The 19,047-nt window shown below is 55.7% G+C and overlaps 1 protein-coding gene across 5 annotated transcripts in view; it reads right to left on the minus strand.

Annotated features, from left to right (window-relative positions):
- The window catches only part of PLEKHG3 (pleckstrin homology and RhoGEF domain containing G3), a 41,829-nt gene that overhangs the window by 9,806 nt on the left and 12,976 nt on the right, over positions 1–19,047 (minus strand). For all 5 annotated transcript variants that reach the window (XM_034992864.1, XM_034992861.1, XM_034992862.1 and 2 more), the window contains exons 2-12: positions 5,663–6,052; positions 4,410–4,507; positions 3,115–3,184; positions 2,726–2,772; positions 2,467–2,617; positions 2,248–2,379; positions 1,824–2,006; positions 1,165–1,257; positions 844–930; positions 552–585; positions 136–234 (exon numbers count right to left, since the gene is read on the minus strand). In XM_034992864.1, the coding sequence (XP_034848755.1) occupies positions 136–234; positions 552–585; positions 844–930; positions 1,165–1,257; positions 1,824–2,006; positions 2,248–2,379; positions 2,467–2,617; positions 2,726–2,772; positions 3,115–3,184; positions 4,410–4,507; positions 5,663–6,013 (1,345 nt within the window). In that variant the 5' untranslated portion in view covers positions 6,014–6,052. The remainder of the gene's footprint in view (positions 1–135; positions 235–551; positions 586–843; positions 931–1,164; positions 1,258–1,823; positions 2,007–2,247; positions 2,380–2,466; positions 2,618–2,725; positions 2,773–3,114; positions 3,185–4,409; positions 4,508–5,662; positions 6,053–19,047) is intronic.

Consider the following 19,047-nt stretch of genomic DNA (forward strand, 5'->3'; position numbering starts at 1 on the left):
CCCGGCGACCCTCCCCCTGCCCTTTCCCGGGATGTCCGGGGAGGGGAGAGCCAGCCCCAAACGCTGCTGCACACAGTCCCCGTCCTGGTCAAGAGCCCTGTAAGGAAGCCTCTGCCCACACAGCCCTGCGCTTACCAGACTGCCGGCGCCCCTGGCGCGCATGCGTGGACACCTCGTCCTGGGAGGACCAAGCCTTCTTCAGGCGCTCTGGGCTGCAGCGGTACCGACTGGGATCTGCCCACGAGACTGACAGTCAGCCTGGGCCTGGACTCTGACCATCCCCGACCCCACCTCTGCTGCCTGCCCCAGCTCCAGGGGCCAGAAGCCTCCAGAGCTCCCTCCTCTTCCAGCTTCCATCCAGAAATGTTAGGCAGGGGGGTCCCACCTGCCAGCAGGACCACACCCTGGGTCCTGCAGTAGACCCCTAGCCCTTGACAGAAGGAGCGTCCCCATTCTCCCTGCTCCCTGGAATAGAAGTACCAGGCAGAGCTTCCCCAGGATCTAGAGATGTGGCCAGTTAGGGAGAAAACAGGCAGAAAGAGTACACTTACAGTAGGAGTCCATTTCCAAGATGGCTTCCTTGGCCTGGAAGGGAAGGAAACGCACCAGTTACCACGTTGCTACGCACATGCCTCTCGTGGCCCACCGACTTGCTCTTGCTGCACTGGGACACCCCACACCCTGTGGGGCTGTGCCGGAGCCCACAGCGCCTACTGCACTGAGCCCCGCTTCGAGTGAAGCCGACGTCCAGCAGTAAGGCCCTGGTGGGCCCCTGGAGCTGGCTGAGGGACACCCTCTCCCTGCACCCCGTCACGGGGCAGGTGGGGCACCCCGGGAACTCACCTTCTGGGGGATGGTGGTGTGGTGGTTCTCCAGGATGAGCCTCTTGATGTGGTGAGTCCAGCTCCGTTTCTCCTCCGCTGTTTTGGCCTGGAAGGACCGAAGGGAGAGGAAGCCAGGGTTATTACCACAGGCCAGGAGCCGTCAGCCGTGGGCCGTGTCCGGTGCCTCTGCCCTGCCAGGGCGCCTCTGTGAGGTTACCTGAACTCCTCCGCACAAACCGAGACACGCCCGCAGGGATCGCTACCTTGCAGAGGGAGACCGTGAGGCCCGGCTCGAGGCGGCGCTGTGTCCCCGGCCCGAGCACCCCGGCCCGCCCCTCACCTGAATATTGTACTGCTGCTTGCTGTGCTTGTAGTGGGTGACGGTGAAGCACAGGGAGTCTCTGGTGCTTTCGATCAGCATCAGGGAGGAGCACTGGGGCAGAGGGAGAGCGTGGTCAAGCACGCGAACGGGTGGGGTGGGGGGGCTGACCTGGGGCCCCAGCCCCTCAAGACCATCCGGGGAGACAGGGAGAGTAATCTCAGAAGGATGGAGCTGGATCCACCCCAACCCGGGTCCTACGAAGAGGTCAAGAAATGGAGCCTGGGGGCGCCTGCTAGGCTCGGACGTTAGAGCCCGGGACTCTTGATCTCAGGGCTGTAAGTTTGAGCTCCACATTGGGTGAAGAGATTACTTAAAAGTAAAATCTTTAGGGGTGCCTGGGTGGCTCAGTCGTTGAGCGTCTGCCTTCGGCTCAGGTCATGATCCCAGGGTCCTGGGATCGAGCCCCACGTCGGGCTCCCTGCTCAGCGGGAAGCCTGCTTCTCCCTCTCCCACTCCCCCTGCTTGTGTTCCCTCTCTCGCTGTGTCTCTGTCAATCAAAATCTTAAAAATAATCAATTAATTAATTAATTAATAATCAAAACTTTTAAAAAAAAGAATGGAGCCTGGCCCACTGCAAGGGGGGAAGAGGGCAGAGGCCGTGACAGCAGCCTGGCTACCGGGATGTGGCCCTTGTAGACAAAGTGATCGCCTCGCTTCTTGGTGATGAGCAGTGCTTTGTCAAAGAGGAAGAAGGTCCTCTCGTTGCGTACACGGTGCACGCGGAACGTGCCCTCCAGGACAAGCTCCCCATAGATGGTCAGGTCCGGCCCCTTCCAGTTGATGAGCAGCGACTGAATCTCCTACAGCAGAGAAGCCCCGACCCCCAGAGTCAGGCTACTCGTGACCCTCTGGGGACGACACGAAACCCCAGAAACTCCTAAAGACACAGCCACCACCCGCATCCATCAGATACACGCTGCCACGAGGCCCCCCCCAGAGAAGCCTGCCCCGCAGGGAAACCCACCCTTGGCTCCCCCCAGCAAGGAGGCCGCACCCTGCCCACCAGCCGGCCTGTCCCTCCAGCGACCAGCCCTGGAGCACCTGGAGCCGGACCGCATGCTCGTGTCTCCTCTTCATGTCATTGATGTACCAGGCCACACAGGTCATGGTGTCAATGGCATCCTCCACCACCTCAAAGCCATCCTCTTCTTCATCAAAATGTTTGGCAATTTCCTGTGTGGGAGACAGGAGCGTAGGCAGCCCAGACTCAGTCCTGCCCCTCCCCCGGCCCCGCCATCCTCAGGAAGACCACTGGGCTACCTGGAGCAGCAGGTGGTACTTGAGGATGCGCTGCACGGGCTTCAGCAAGTAAGAGCCCAAGGGCAGAGAGTGTTGTAGTAGCTCCTGCCGGTCCCGAAAGAACTTGGCCTGTTGCTTGTCCCGCATGCACTCGGTCAGGGCGGCCACTGAGCTGGGGGTGGGGGAGAAGGGGCCATCACCACCTGGGAAGGCCTACATAGGGATGTGGGGTGCTCCAGGCCCACAAAATAACTGTCTCCCCCTCCACCCCAATACTCACTTGGGGTAGTTGTTGCAATACTGGGTGTAGATATCAAACTCTTGACTCTAAGAGGAGACCAAACAAAGACGGTGATTTCTGGGAGACTCCCATTTGACTCTAAACTTGGGTATACCCAAGACATGGCCCTGACCCCCTCAGAGCACACTCGGCCCCCCTCTCCCTGAACACCTGCAGATCCATCTTTGGACCCATCTGTCTGGGACATCCCATCCACCTAGTGGCCCCCGGCTCTACCCCAGAATGCCCTTCCCATGAGACAGGGCACCGGGCACTTCCCCTGGACAGAGGCCTCCAGGACTCACACATCCTCTTAAGCTGGGCACGCCTGTGCCTCGGAGCCCCCAGCAAGGCGGGACAAGAGGCAAGGACCCAGCAGCCCCTCTTACCCTTTCCACGAAGCAGCTGGCCACAGCCACGGGATCACCATTGCAGCTGTCCAGGTCTCGGAGTAGCTGGCTGAGGGAGGGGAGAGTGGTCATCAGAACCCAGACAGTGCACAGCCTCCACAGCTACCAACACGCCCCCTCCCCAGCCTCCAGATACACAGGGAGCCCCAGGTGTCATGCCAAAGAGTCGGGGCGTCCATCCTGAGTGAGCCCCGCCCAGGCCAGCAACCACAGAAAGTACCCAGCACTGCCGCAAAGACGGGGAGCAAAGAACACCCACATGCTCAGCAAGCAGGAGAGAGACAGGGGACACCAGTACCCACCTTGGGAGGGGAGACAGCTCCTCTGCAGGCAGAAGGAGTCAAACACACAAAGGCAGAGATTAAAGGGGGGAGAAGAGAGAGAGGAGACTCCCAAAGGAACCAAAGGCCCCCAGTTCAAAAGGATGCACGAAAGGGAAAGAAACAGGGTGAGCCCCAGTACCCCCAGAACTTAGATGGGGCACTATGGGAAACCCTAAACACAACGTTCCCCGGACACCTCCTCCTGTGCACCTCTTTTCCCGACCCCACCACCAGCCAGCCCAAGTCACCCTGCGCCTGTTCTCCCGGACTTCTGCAGCTGGCCCAGCAGGAAGCCCCTCTGGCCCATGTTAAAGGGCCCAGGGTAAGGTTCCTCCTACTACCGATGCTGTCCCCTCAGGCACTGCCCCTCCCAACCAGTGTCCCTTCCCTGGGGAATCTGTGGGCCCAGGCAGCAACATACCAGATCCTCGAGGAGCCCCTGTGCCCTGAAGCAGCCCCTCACCGGGCTTTGCTCAGCCTCCCCCATCACATTCTGCCTGGCCTGTCATTCTCCTAATGGGTCAGATTACCCCCAGGGAGACCTGACTTCCCATGGGGTCCGTGGGAAGGTGAAGAAGAAATAAAGAGATGTGCACGTGGGCAGTGATGATGGGAGAGACAGAGGGGCCACACAGGTACAGGGGGAAGAGCATTACATGCCAGAGGCCAGCAGGTCCCTGAGGGGGTGCTGGCCCAGGCTAGACCCAACATGCACATGGCCTCAAACGATCTAGCACATTAGCCCCAGGGCACGTGGTCCCACATCCCCCTCTCCTACAGGGAGCTAACTATTCCGCTCAACAGGGATGGACCACCATTACCCACCCTCGGCGATCAGGCCCCAGGCCCACATATCACAACCCAAGAGACTAGGGACATCCAGGGCTCCTCCGTAGGCCCCGAGATGAGCCTCACAGGCAGAACACGGTGTGTGTTAGGCCCACTCCATACCTGTTCAGTGCATAGATGTTTTCTATGTTCCCAAAGAGGGCGCTGACTTGTTCTGGTTTCAGCAGCCCAGGCGTGTCAATGATCTTCAAGAGGTAGTCCTGTGTGGAGGGAGGCATCAGAACCCAGCCCCTCCTGGTGCAGTCCTGTTCCCCCACTTCCCCCAGCCACACCTCAGTTCTGTCCTACATTTACAATGACAATGTAACTTCACAGACATCGCCTACTGTACTGGGCTGGAGAGCTCTCCTCCCACCTGACCCCACCCCCCACCCCCCCCGGTCAAAATCAACATCCATTCAGAACCTTGGAAGGTGACCTAATTTGGAAATAGGGTCTTTGCAGATGTAATCAGTCAAGGATCTCAGGACAACAGCATAGTGGATTTAGGGTGGGCCCTAAATCCCATGACAGATGTCCTTATAAGAGGAAAGGACACAGAGGGACACACAGAAGGTGGCAATGGGAAGATGGAGGCAGAGGTCAGGACAGAACATCTACAGGCCAAGGATATCCAAGCAGCAACCACCTGGCAGAAGCCGGGAGAGAGGCATGGAATGCATTCTCCCCCTCAGACCTTCGGAAGGACCCAATCCTGCCAATATCTTGATTTCTGACTTCTGGCTTCCTAAACCAACATAGAAGAAACTTCTGCATTTTAGCCCCCAGCTTGTGGTGATTTGTTAGAGGCCCGGGAAACAAATACGTCTCTCTCCGCCGCGAACAGAGGGCATCCTCAGTGGCAGCCACCCGGCCACCTGCCCGGGGGCCCCACGGGATGAAGCACGTCGCACTGGTCCTGTGGGGGGCGGGGGGGGAGGCTCTTCATCTCACAGAGGAGGAACCTGAGGCTCAGGGGCTTATGCAGGAGCCCGAGTCCCCGTAGCCAGGAAACAGGAGAGCGGGATCTGGGCACAGACGGGCAACATCCAGGCCAGTTTCCCCACTGTGTTCCGTGTCTGTGAGCACAGCGCTCCCTGCCCCTCCCCACCAACCATGCCCACGCCCCGAGGGTCTGCGGGAGGTTCTGCTGGCCCAAAGTGAGGCAGCACGAGCAGCCTGAGGCTCCCCCTGGAGCAGGAGACATGAGGCCTCCCCACTGCTCCATGGGAAGCAGTCTGCTTCTGACACAAGCTGTCAGGGAGAACTTTCCCTCCAGCGGTGGCAGTGGGTTTACCAGCGAGCTGGGCCACCCGGAGCCGGAGGCCAGCCCCACCGCGGCCTCAGCAAGGCAGCGCTCGGGCGGCGGGCCTCACCTCCACGATGCTGCGCAGGTCCTGCACGTACATCCGCTCCGTCTCCACGATCTCCCGCACCACTCGGCCCAGGTAGCTGAGCTTGTGCGCTGGGGCTGCCGGGGCCCGGCCGCCGAACGGGGACAGCGGCCCCCTCACGCTCAGCCAGCCGCTGGAGCTGCTGCTGCCATTGGGGGGACGCCTCCTACTACCCGGGGAGCCCGCCCCGTTCTCGGCAGAAGCCTCGGGGCCACTGGGCTCCTCCATGGCACCGCGGCTGTCACGGGAGGAACCCGACGAGGACGTGGTCGAGGTCAGGCTCACCGGCCGCTCCTGGCCGCCATCCTGGCGGAGGGAGGCAGAGACGGGCATCCTGGCATCGCTGCCTGGCGAGGGCACTCCGGGGAGGTTCTGGGTGGGGGGGACAAAGAACTAAATCTCAGAATCCTCACAGAAACAGAAAGTAAAAGGCTGCTGGGGGAGGAGGGAATGGGGAGTTAGTATTTAATGGGTACAGAGTTCCCATTTTGCAAGAGAAGAGAAGTCCTGGGGATGGATGGTGGTGATGGAGGAGGAACAATGTGAGTGTACGTATGCCCCTGAACCACCATACACTCTAAAAGGGTTAAAATGGAAATTGCACGTTTGTGTATTTCACCACCGTTTTTGTTGTTTTTTTTAAAGATTTTTTTATTTTTATTTATTTGACAGAGGGAGACACAGCGAGAGAGGGAACACAAGCAGGGGGAGTGGGAGAGGGAGAAGCAGGCTTCCCGCAGAGTGGGGAGCCCGATGCGGGGCTTGATCCCAGGACCCTGGGATCATGACCTGAGCCGAAGGCAGACGCTTAACGACTGAGCCACCCAGGTGCCCCTCACCACAGTTTTAAACACAACAATTCTGAATGTCAAGAAGGTCCCTTCCCTCAGACTCCACAAGTATGCACAAGGATGCCCAAGTAACATCCCTTCCTGACTCCCAACAGCTCCGGCATTCCCAGGAGGAAAGGGTGACCGCATCCAAGACAATAAAGGGCTCAGAAACCCGAGCCCCAGGAGAGCAGAGAGGACAGCTCCGCTAGAGCAGCAGTCGGGGTGCCTTCAGATGGAACCCCAAGCTCAGCCCCGTGGCTCCGGCAAAGCACCCAGCCTCTCAGAACCTACCCCAGGGCTGTGTCCTTGAGGATGCAGCGACCTGCTGCAGCGACAGGTCTGAGCGCGGTGCCTGGCATGGGGCAAGGGCTCCATAAACCATCGAATCAGGGATGATAATAACAATTGTCAAAAAGCACTTCCCAAGTGCCCACTTGCTGGGGCCTGTGCTGGGGTCACCAGCAAGGTCAGCTGAAGATCTTGCTCTTATGATCTAAGATGACACACATGCCAGAGGGTAAGACGCTCCTCAGGATTAGGACATTTCTGGGGGCACCAGCCACTGCACCATGAACGTGAAGCCTTCTAGATACTGACAGGGGAGGCAGAGGAGAGAGGACAAAGGCTCCCCAACCCCCAGCACCCGGTATAGGCCCTGACTCACCCCAGCTCCCAGAGCATAGGAAATGCCCCAGGGCTGAGCCACTGATGAGTCTCTCTAAATTCCCTTTAGCACAGCAAGGTCAGGCAGCCCAGCAGACAGGAAACTGCTCCCAGGTAAGGCAAACGCAGCCTCAGGTGGACTTTAGTCCCTGAGCAGGTGGTGCTGTTCACAGGTAGACCCACCTGGAACAACCTGGAGCAGTTAAGTCTGGGAGGGGCTAAGGCCTCTTGGGAAGGACAGGGACACTTTACCCCAACCCCAGCAGACCACAGCTCACCAACACCACTTTCCAGAATGTATATTTCATTGCTGTTTGCACAAGAACAAAGTTCCAGAGCATCACCCGCACTTTCACGGCCCCAAAGCCTTCCACCCCTGGTTCTAGGGCTCAGAAATTACTAGACCACAGGCTAGAGCTACAAGAAGGATCTAGGTGCCATCACTCTGGTAACCCTGAATTTCCCCCTGCTTTTCTGGCTCTGCTGTGCGAGCACCCCTGGGCCCTGGGCTCTGGCTTTTGCAAATGTTCTCTCTGCCTGGACATTAATCCCAAGTCCCTGCGCACCCCAGCCCCCACCCTGTCTATCCCAAGCCATACCACCCCCCAACCCGTCACTTATACCCAATCCTCAGGTTTCAGATTAGAAGCCAGCCCCCTTCTAGAAACCTACCCCAAAAACAAACCTGGATGCCCCCTTCTGCATACTCTTACAGCACCCCAGGATTACCCCTACCACTACCTGTGTGACTGTGACTAGTTTGAGATCCCCTGCCCTAGACTGTAAGCGACCCAGGCTCAGGGCCTTAAGGGTAATCTGGCAAATGGATGATGGTCAGCAAACTGGTGCGTCTACTGCGCTAACAGTCGAGAGCCCAGCAAGGACCCTCTCCAGCTCAGCACCCTGCCGCAGGTCTCAGCTTGCGCAGAGGGAGGGGTGTCACCTCCCTGCTGATCTACAGGAGCCTCTCATTTTGCAGGTAAGGACACAGGGGCAGCGCTCAAGCCATGCCTGCCTTCTCCCTCCCTTCCAGGTGCAGCAAAGGAGAATTAACAGGCTCATCTTGGTGAAACTCTGAGCATCTCAGAGGAGAGCCCCTTGGGAAATGCAGCACTGTTACTTTTTCCTCCCTCCTCAAAAGAGCCTTTATTTTTTTTATTTTTTATTTTTTAAAGATTTTATTTATTTGACAGAGACACAGCGAGAGAGGGAACACAAGCGGGGGAGTGGGAGATGGAGAAGCAGGCCCCCCGCGGAGCCTGCTTAAAGAGCCTTTAAAATCAACCAGCTGATGGGGCACCTGGGTGGCTCAGTCGGTTGGGCGTCTGCCTTCGGCTCGGGTCATGATCCCGGGTCCTGGGATCGAGTCCCACGGTGGGCTCCCTGCTCAGCGGGGACCCTGCTTCTCCCTCTGCCTCTGCTGCTTCCCCTGCTTGTGCTCTCTCTGTGTCAAATAAATAAATAAAATCTTAAAATAAGTAAATAAAATAAATTAAATTAAATTAACCAGCTGGGCCTTTCTACAGAACCAGCCCACAGGGTAACACTGTGTCATTTCCGCACAAAGAAAGACAAAGATCCAAACTCCGCCCCAGTCCTTAACCCCCAGCCCTATGGGACTCCGGTGGGTGTCCTTCAAACCCTGCTGCAGTCAGGGCCCCCCACCCCCGCTGTCAGTCGCAGCTGGAACAATGGGACCGAAACTTACGACCTAAGACCTTTCCCAGATCAAACCTGGGGTCAGTCAGCCCCTATGGGGATGCTAAATGGCAAAGGCCCAAGTCCCAGATGGATTTCACAGCTGGCCAGGTCAGTTTTCAAGTAAAAGATTAGCCACAGCCCCCCTCCACCCCCACCACACTCTCAGGGGGGCCTTCTGAGGGTCACCTTTGGGGACCCCATTGCCCTATGAACCCAGAAACAAAAGGAAAGCATCTTTTCTCCTTGGAGCATTCTCCTGTGGTGGAATGCAGCCGTCTCCCTGCAAAGCAAGCTCACACTGTCCAAGCAGTGCCCCTGCCCAGCAGGCCCCCGGGCTGAGACGAGGCATACCAGCCGAGCGCTGAAGCGTTCTGAGTGCTATGGCACAGCACGCCGCTTTCATCTCCTCACAGCTCTATGAACTCAGTCCCACTGCCACCCCCATTTTACAGACCCAGAAACCTGAGGCCACAGAAGGAGCTTGCGGTGGAGCCTGGACGTGTACTCGGGCACACAGGCTCAGTGTTCCCGCTGCCCTGCCCCTGCCTGCGGTCTCCCTAATGGATTTCACACAAGCCGGGGCCACAGGCAAACGATTAGTCACAGGCCTGGATGCTAGGGCTCTGCCTCAGCCTAAGCTGTGGGGAACTTACTAAGTCTTGAAAGATCGTAGCTTTTAACATGATACTTCATTTACCCTACAAAGGCCGTGGAGGTAAAGGAATGAAAGTGAAGATTCCTTAGAGCTATTTCTAGACCTGCTACTCTGTGACCTCTGGCCATTTACCCTCCTGTTGGAACATGGTAAAATACAGATTCCAGGTCAAAGGATGGCAAGTCATGGAAAAGGAAAAAAGCATGAGGTCACCAAGATCTGACTATAATTCCTTGCATGAGACAAGATCTGCAGGGACCAGGAGACCCAGGACCACAAGGCTCTCTAGGACAGGCTTCCTGGAAAAGAATGCAAAGACCCAAAAAGGTCCTGGAAAAGAATGCAAAGACCCAAAAAGGGAGGATGACAAGCATGTGGGGCAGTGAGAGCAAACAAGGCAGAGTCCACGGGGGCTGTTGGTAGGACCATCGCACTCAATTTGAGTGCATTCTGGTCCTAAAAGCCTGAGCACAACCATTACTGTGTTCTTCAGACTCCCAAAGAGACAGCACTAGCACCTGCCCACATGTCCCGGGCCAGAGGCAACATTTCCTCCCTCTCCACTAGTATCCCCCAAACTGCAAGCTTCCCCTCAAAGACAAGATTAGAACTCAGGTCTTCAAAACTCACCCGGAAGACACAGTCTGGCTGGGGAAGTGGGAGCCTAAAGGAGACAGGCAGAGAGCGGCCTAGCTCCCAAGCCAGATGCACACGCCTACCTCCTCCTACCGCACCCAGTTTCCAGTTTTCCTGAAGTCTCCCCCAGCCGTGACCTCTTCCATCTCTCAACATGAGTCAGTCCAATCATCAATCAGTGAATCAGTCTTCTAGAAAACTCGGTATCTTCAGTCCCACACCTGTGACAGTCCCCCAAGCCTTTCTTTTTGATGGACCCAAGAAGTGGCTCAGACACAAATCTGTCTGGTGGGGGCGGGGTGGGGGAGTCATGACGGGAGAGGAATGTTTCTTTTTTAACACTTTGTATATTTAAACACAATCCGCACCCTTCCTCTGCCCACACCTCCCCAGGTTATCCACCCTCCCTTCTGAGGACCTTCCCTGAATGTCCCCAGGCGGAGAGGCAGGCTGCAGCAGGCCCCTTGGCTTCCCAGCACAGCTGACTGGGGTCAAGTCCCACATCCTTCTCCTCCTCAGTAGGCTCAGCACCATGCCCCCAACCTAATCCATACCTCTGCCTCCAACAGAAAAAAAATGACAAAACCCATAATTAGCCCCCATGTTCTATCCTCAGGCTTCCGGTCACTGAGGCAAAAGGACCCTGCTCCCCCACCCCCAACTTCAGAAAAGATGGTCCCAGGGATGCCTGGGTGGCTCAGTTGGTTAAGTGGCCGACTCTTGATCTCAGCTCAGGTCTTGATCTCAGGGTCATGAGTTCAAGCCCCGTGTTGGGCTCCATGCCCAGTGTGGAGCCTACTTAAAAAAAAAAAAAGAAAAGAAAGTAAGATGGTCCCACAGGGGCACTCGCCTGGAACCTTCTGGAGAACCTCTCCTTTTCTGGTCCTGAGGAATCCCCAGGACTCAGCAACATTCCCTTCTGGCCCTGCCTCCCTGGCCAGCAGGCTGCTGTGGAGAAGGCAGGAGAGGGAGGGGCGCGCTCTCCGGACAACCCTCTGTGCAGGCCAGCTCTGGAGATGCCCCAGAAAACAGTTTGCTTCCGCCGGCTCCAGGTGCAGAGGAGGCTGATGTCATCCTTTCACCTTCCGCCCCTCCCCCCACCCCTAAGGAGCGGAAGCCGACACACCTGTGCTAGAGGCAGGCCGGGACCGAGCAGGGGGCTCTCCCAAAGGCAACTGCTCCAACATCCGCCAGCCCTGCACACCTCCCCAGGGGCTCTTCCACCTCTCAACTACACCTCCTACACATTCCAAAGGCTCTCCAAACCTGGGCAGCCAGCCGCCTTTGACCTTCCCCAGAACGACGGCCCCCAAGTCCCCCGTCAGGATCTCCTGAGAGGGCACCAGAAGGAAGCAACAGAGAAGAGCTACAGCGCCTCCAGACAAGCACCGCAGGAGCAAGGGGAACGGCCGCCGAGACCTCAAACTGGGGTGCTGAGCTCACTGGGCTGGGCTGTCACCCACAGCTCAGCGCCGCCCCACGCCCGGCTCTGCCGGTCTGCTCTTGCCACTCCCCCTCGGCCACACCAGCGGGAGGACACCTTTCACCACAGCCCAAGGCTTCCCGGGGCACAGGAGGGTCCCTGAGAGCGTCGGGCTCATTGCCCCTTTCCGGAGCAGTTTGCTCCCTCGGGAGATTCAGGAGCTCTAAGCACCCTAAGACAGGACAAGGGAAGGCTCCCTGGGGAGTGACTGTCTTCGATATGTTCAATGTGAGTGACGTGACTGTCACAGAGGCTGTGCAAACAGTGTGATCAGGGTTTCTGGGCCACAAACCCAGGCCAGCTGGCTCAAACTCATTTCCCCTCATGAATGTAGATTCCCTCGTGAATTCCCTTTCCCACCACCCCAGAACAGCAGGGGCCACCAAGTGTGGCCGGGTCTTTGAAGCGGGACTTCAGCTGCTGGGAAGGAAAGGGATTGTGGCTGCCAGTGGAGCCCTCCCACCTGAATCCTGGGAGGAAGTTTGGGCCTACACACTGAAGTCCAGAAAACTCCCTCAGCCTGGCCCTGCAAGGGAAGGAAAGCCCCTGGTATCTTGTCTCAGTGGGAGGACCACTTGCCCGCACCTCACTGTTCCCACCACCCCACAGCCCCAACATTTGCTCGTGTGGTTTCTCATACCTGAGATGTGTCCCAGACCCTCTCTCCCTACACAAATTTGGTCAGATCTCCTCCTTCAGAAAGGCCTCCTCAGCCACTTCCAGCACATCCAACACACCCAATACTGTAGACTTCGCCCCCCACTTCAAAGAATAAGCACATCCTGGGCGCCTGGGTGGCTCAGTTGCTTAAGCGAGTGCCTTCAGCTCAGGTCATGATCCCGGGGTCCTGGGATCGAGTCCCGCATCGGGCCCGTGCTCTGCAGGGAGCCTGCTTCTCCCTCTCCCATTCCCCCTGCTTGTGTTCCCTCTCTCACTGTGTCTCTCTCTGTCAGATAAATAAATAAAATCTTTAAAAAAAATAAAAAATAAGCACATCCTAATCATCCCTGGATATAAAGAACCCACAGATGTTGTTTTTTTTTTTTTATATTTATTTATTTGACAGAGAGAGACACAGCGAGAGAGGGAACACAAGCAGGGGGAGTGGGAGAGGGAGAAGCAGGCTTCCTGCTGAGCAGGGAGCCCAACGCGGGGCTCGATCCCAGGACCCTGAGATCATGACCTGAGCCAAAAGCAGACATTTAACGACTGAGCCACCCAGGCGCCCCCAGATGTTGTTTTATACGGCAAGAGAGACTTTGCAGATGTGATCAAGTCAAGGATCTCGAGATGGGGAGATTACCCTAGGTTACCTGGGTGGGCCTGATGTAATCAGAAGGGTCCTCACAGGAGGGATGCAGAAGGTGTTGGAAGCTGATGTGACAACAAAAGCAGAGGGACAGACAGAAAGAGGCTGCCGGCTTTGCAGATAGAGGAAAGGGACAGCCAGCAAAAGGATCTGGGCAGCCTCAGGAGGCTAGAAAAGGGGAGGAAACAAATCCCAGAAGGACCACAGCCCTGTGGACCCAGATTCAGTTCAGGACTCCAGAACCATAAGATAATAAATACATGTTGTTTCAAGCCACTAAGTTTGTGTTCCTAGAGGCCCCACCTCTCTCATCACTGGGCCAAAAAGGCTCACAGGACCTCCACGCCTTACCAGCAAACTTCAGGAAACTTGCCCTGCCAATCAGCCATCTTGTCCCCACCGCAGGGGGCAGGGGCTGCTGGTTTGGAGGCCCCTAGGCTGGGGTGGGGGCGGTGAGGAAATGTGAGCCGCACCTTCAACAGTTGCAGCATTTACTGTTGCATCACGTTCAAAGGCACTGGAGAATCTCAGCAGGAAGCAAGTGGTAACAGAGGGGTCCCATTAGGACCCTCTGAGTCTCCAGCAGAAGAGGACAGAATGTGCACATGTGTGCACAGGAGTCCACGCACTAAATGGATCCACAGGCTCTGGAGCCGGGCAGATCTGGTCTAAACCCCAGCGACTCCACTTGACTGGCCCCATGTGGGCTTGGGCAAGCCACCCGACCTCGCGGAGCTTCAAGTTCCTCATCTGCAAAATGAAAATAAAAGCACGCACCTGACTGGGTCTCCAAGACCGAGAGGATATAGAGCAATTCGCACGACCTCTGCCACGCAGTAAGCCCACCCTAAGCGGTAGGATGACAAGGACAGATAAATTATTATTTGTTTCACAAGCACTGGGCCAAGAGATCTTTTTTTTCTGATTTGTGCCTATAATTTTTATCCACATCTCAAATCAATAATAAAGATGAAAGTGTTCAACTTGGTGAACTAGCATGACCTAATCCTCGCCCACCAGACATTCATCATGTATAATCCCGACGTTGATTCGAACCACGATCTTATATGGGAAAATATAAAGCAATTCAGCTGGAAAGGAAAACAGTCTGATAGCCATGCCTGACAGAAGGGCAAAGCAGAAGATGAAGTCTAAGTGAGTCAGAGTCCTTTGCTGCGGCAGGCAGGGCACATTCCTCAGGGCTCCACAGGGAAAAACAACGTGTACTGCAAGCAGCTAAAGAGGAACAGAACGACAGAGGACACCAGGCGTAAGCAGGAACAGAACTGCAGGAAATGGAAGGTGGCAAAAGCACAAATAAGTGATCAGTAACAACCATCCTTGACACAGGCCCTTGGGTTTTAAGAAAAAACGAAATCCAGCTGCAAGGTGGACATGTGAAGGACCAGGACATAAGACAAAAATTCAAGGTACGAGGAAAGCCTTGCTGTTCACCCATTTCCTAAATCACAGGGGATATCAAAGCGGGGGAGAGCAGCCAAATGACAAAATGAGTATGAGTGAGCCGGGGAGACCAGCCAGCATGGCTCACTCAGCTCTGCTCTTCAGCAGCTGGGTGATAAGGAGCAAAGCAATGAGCAATCTGTGCCACAGTGTCCACCCTCTCATTTGTGAGTTTGCCTAAGTTGTGAGCTGCAGAATTCACTGGACAAGTATTTTCAAGCACTCGCTTTGCACAAAGACACTGTGGCGGCCTTGTGGGAGACAGAGATGAATCACACACACAGCCCGCTCTCAACAGTTGATCCTCTATCAGGAGAAGCAAGACAAGTGCCCCAATAACAAAAGGAAGTAGAGAGTGGGGTCGTGAGCAGTCTGGGACTTCAGGGCTGCCTCCAATTTGGCAATTCGTTCCACACTTCTGAGCATGATGTTAGGCCCTGGGGATACTAAAATGCATAAGACACTGTCTCTGTCTTTGAAGAATCGAATTCTAGAAGGAAAAACAGCCCTATAAACAAATTATCTACCAGGCAGTGCCTTGAGTGCTGTACAGAAGTACAAATACAGAAACTGTGCTAACAGAAGAGGGAGGAGCTGGTGCTACCTGGGGCACCTGGGCAGCTTTAAAGGAGGTGAGACTTCAGCTGAGCCTTGAATGATGAAGCTTGTACTTGCCAAGTGAAGAAGAGACAGGAGGGTCCTAGGGGCAAAGCAGCAGCATGCGACAGCTGAGTCCCAAAAGGACCTGGACCTTCCCAGGACCCGGGGCGGTGGGCAGCAAGAGGCCAGAAGGAAGGAATCAGATAGACTGGAGGACACATGGGCAGTGGCTCTGTGGGAAAGGACACGCCCGAGCCGCGCCTGGGCGAACAACTACCGAGACTCTAGGACTCTAGCAGATGAGGCGTGAGAACGGGCCCTCGACGGCACGTGGGGCTTTGGCAGCAGGTGTCCAGAGCCAAAGAGTGTTCAGGAAGAATCCAGAGGCCCAAGAAGGTGCTGACTGTTCACAGAAGCGTCAGGGAGTAGAAAGAGAGAATGACCCAGGGAAGCATCAGCTAGAAAGAAGAACGAGACCTATTCCAACCCTTGTGTGGCAGGGGGAGCAACGAGGATCCAAGTAAAGGTGAAAGAACAAGCTCCGTGTAAATCACATGCTTCTGAAAGCAGGAAGACTCTAGAAAACTGAGATATGGGGGCTTCGCTGGAAGACAATGTCCCATTGGGATTCCAGGCCAAAGGCTCTCTATTGGGCTGGGGGTTGGTCAGAATACATCTCATCACCTGAGGATTTTCTCCCTTCCCCAAATTCTCACTTTCCCTCCCCAAGCAAGTTAGAATTAGGGGGCAAGGCTGCCAACAGGGCGGCTCCCCCAAACACAACTTCCTCTCTAATTCCAAGCATGACCCTCCAGACCCAGAAAAGTGCGTTCGTTAACGTGAGCAGCCCCCTTTTGTGAACTGCTGCCATCCGGCAAACCACCCTGGCCTGCCCCACTTCTTGGGCATTACGGCAAAAGGGCTCCGATGACCCCCACCCCCGTATTTGCCCCGGATGCTGATCTCAGGCCCGGTGCCTGCCCCAGAGAAGTTAGGCAGACTTCATAGATTCCCACAACAAGTGTCAACTCTCAAAGGCAGCCAGCCCTCAGATAGCAAGTCCTCATGCACTTCCCCTCACATATCCCTCTCCCAGAGCCTCTCAGCTCTCCACCCCACAGCACCTGCCTCCGCCCCCCAGGTCCCTCACCTGCCCTTCTAAGGGGCCTCAACCAGGGAGGCCCAAGAAACTCATCCAACCAGTTCCCAGGCGGGAGGAAAGGAGCTTTCTCCCTTAGCTAAGAGGTTAGGAGACCAGAAGGCAGTGGGGAGGGGAGGCTGTCACCAAACCCCAGGTTCTCAGGTGAGGGGATGCACGTGGTGTGGAGCGGCATGGCCCAGGCCGCATGGTCCCGCTCCTGGAAAAGCAAGGCCTTGCTTCAAGGTAAAAAACATTAGCCAAGTCAGGGTGGCAACCTGCCCCCCCGACCTCCCTGCTCCTGCGGCCCAGAGCTCCGGAAGTGATGGGCACAGCCCCTGCCCGGCCTTGTCCATCCAGGATGAAACTGGGTGGGGATAACTTCCTTTCACTCACTGACCTGCCACCACTTAATTTTATCCAAAATAACCACCCTCTGTGGATTCTGGGAAAAAGAAACTTCAGGAAGAAGTAGGAGATTAACTCTGCTTTTCCCAGCATGTGTGCCCTTTTGTCCTGGGTCCCTCCAACAGCGGCCCCTTCTCTAAACCACCCAACTCTGAATGTTCAGAAATCAGAAGACCCTCTGAAACCCCCAGCAGAACTGTCTGCAGTCTCCTCTAAAAACGAACACAGGATTGTCTTGTTCTTACCCAGCCACAACTGACAAATCCACTAGAAGAAACCTGGGCAAGATAGAAGGAAAAAAAAAAAAAAAACCCCACAGCTCTCCTATACCTGCATCCATGGGGTTCCTCAGTTTTTGAACCCTCAAGGGAGAAACCTACCTGTTGCCCCCAAACCTGCGGCTGGCCAGGTTTCGCGGGGGAGTTTATAAAGGCCTGGAGGCCCAGAGCTGAGAGTCCTCGTCAGGCCGCTACTGTACCCCCTGGCCTGGCCTCGGCGGGGTACCTACCGCTTTCCTCAAAAGGGCTCCCATCGGAGCACCAGGGGCTGCATCCTCCCAGCCCTGGCAGGCGAGCAGTTAACAGGCCTGGGGCGAGCAGCGCGCTACCACCAACAGCCTCGGGAATTAAAGTGCCCGCCGCCTCCTGCAAAACCTCTTCAATAAATGTCCTATTCAGAACCAGTTCCGCGTGTGGGTCATACTTTCTGCATTTCTCTCATTCCTGATTCCTGGGGGGCCCCTGACGGAGGAAATGAGGCTTCTCACCCTAATTCAGCAGGTGAATGAGGACCCAGGGCACAGTCCGGCAGGTGAGCACTGCGAGCCACTGAGGACAGGCAAGTATCTGAGCCATTAAACACAGGGGGACACTGACTGCAGGAAGTCAAACACTGAAGACACTTGAACAAAGCCAGATCATTCACCAGCACAACAATACTCCATTTATGTGGCTCCTCCCCCACCCCAGGCCCTCCCGGCCCAAGGATATTAACCCTTGTCCTTCCGGCTGCCAGGAGCACAGGGAAGGGGCGCAGGGGCAGCAGGCATTATCATCGCTGTTTTGCAGATGAGGAAACTGAGGTACATGTGGCCCCCAAAATGGCAGACTGGAATACCAGCCAGCATGTCATCAGGCAGCACCAGGCATTGTGCTGAACACAAGCCCTGTGTAATCTCCTCACAACAACCCCGAAGTCCAGAGCCCTGTGCTCACTTACCCAAGGGCCCAACAGGGAGTAGGAGGGAAAGCCAGGGTTTCCTGGAATCCCTGCTTCCTGAGTTCACCATCCCTCAACACCGCCTCCCATCAGGGGGCCTTAAGAGATGCAGACCGCACTCCCTCAGCCCACTTTGTACAAACGCCCTCGGGCACTTAAGTTTTACAAGTAACACTCTGCTCAGAACAAGTTCTCTCACTAGGGGGCAACCTCAGAAAGAGGGCAAAATGGAGTCACCTGGGAATGTGTAACTCCCTTCTAGAAGCTTCCAGGAATGGTTTATGTGCCCACTGAGGATGGCCCAAGGACCAGGGCACAGGCTGCCTCTCTCCACCCTGTCACAGCAAGGGGTACTCATCTGCACAGCAGCTCGATGAGTGGCAAGGACCTGAAGTGTCTTCTGTGAATGCTCTATCTTCTTAACACAGTAAGAGCCTCCTACACGTAAGAACCAGATCTTGGGGGCGCCTGGGTGGCTCAGTCGTTAAGCGTCTGCCTTCGGCTCAGGTCATGATCCCAGGGTCCTGGGATCGAGTCCCACATCGGGCTCCGTGCTCGGCAGGAGGCCTGCTTCTCCCTCTCCCACTCCCCCTGCTTGTGTTCCCTCTCTCGCTGCCTCTCTCTGTGAAATAAATAAATAAAATCTTTTTTTTTTTTTTTAAGATTTTATTTATTTATTTGACAGAGAGAGACATAGCGAGAGCAGGAACACAGGCAGGGGGAATGGGAGAGGAAGAAGCAGGCTTCCCGCCGAGCAGGGAGCCCGATGTGGGACTCGATCCCAGGACCCTGGGATCATGACCTGAGCCGAAGGCAGACGCTTAACGACTGAGCCACCCAGGCGCCCTAAATAAACAAAATCTTAAAAAAAAAAACAAAAAAAAAACTAGATCTTGTTGCACCCTTTTGCCTCCAGGTCTTCTGACACTCAAATGCCTACTGCTGATTTTGGGAGCTGTGCAAACACATGCCAGAAAAAGGCTGAAATGAAGCACACAGCGTGGATGGTATTTTCTAAGCTCTTATGGGAGAAAAAGACACCGTCAGTGGAGGCCCAGAAAAAGGTTTGCGAATGGAGAGCCAAGCTGTTCACCTCCTCTTGGCTGCCTGGTCAGACCCAGCCCAGCTGAAAGCTGCAGAATTGAGGCTGAAATGACTTCCTGCTGAAAACAGGATTACTCAAACCCACTAACATTTATTGGCAGTATAAACCATGTGCCAGGTCATGAGAACATAGCAATACATAAGACAAATCCTTG

This window comes from Mirounga leonina, unplaced genomic scaffold (genome assembly GCF_011800145.1).
Source record: "Mirounga leonina isolate KUSES-001 unplaced genomic scaffold, KU_Mleo_1.0 Mir_82, whole genome shotgun sequence".
In the NCBI taxonomy this organism is placed as follows: domain Eukaryota; kingdom Metazoa; phylum Chordata; class Mammalia; order Carnivora; family Phocidae; genus Mirounga; species Mirounga leonina.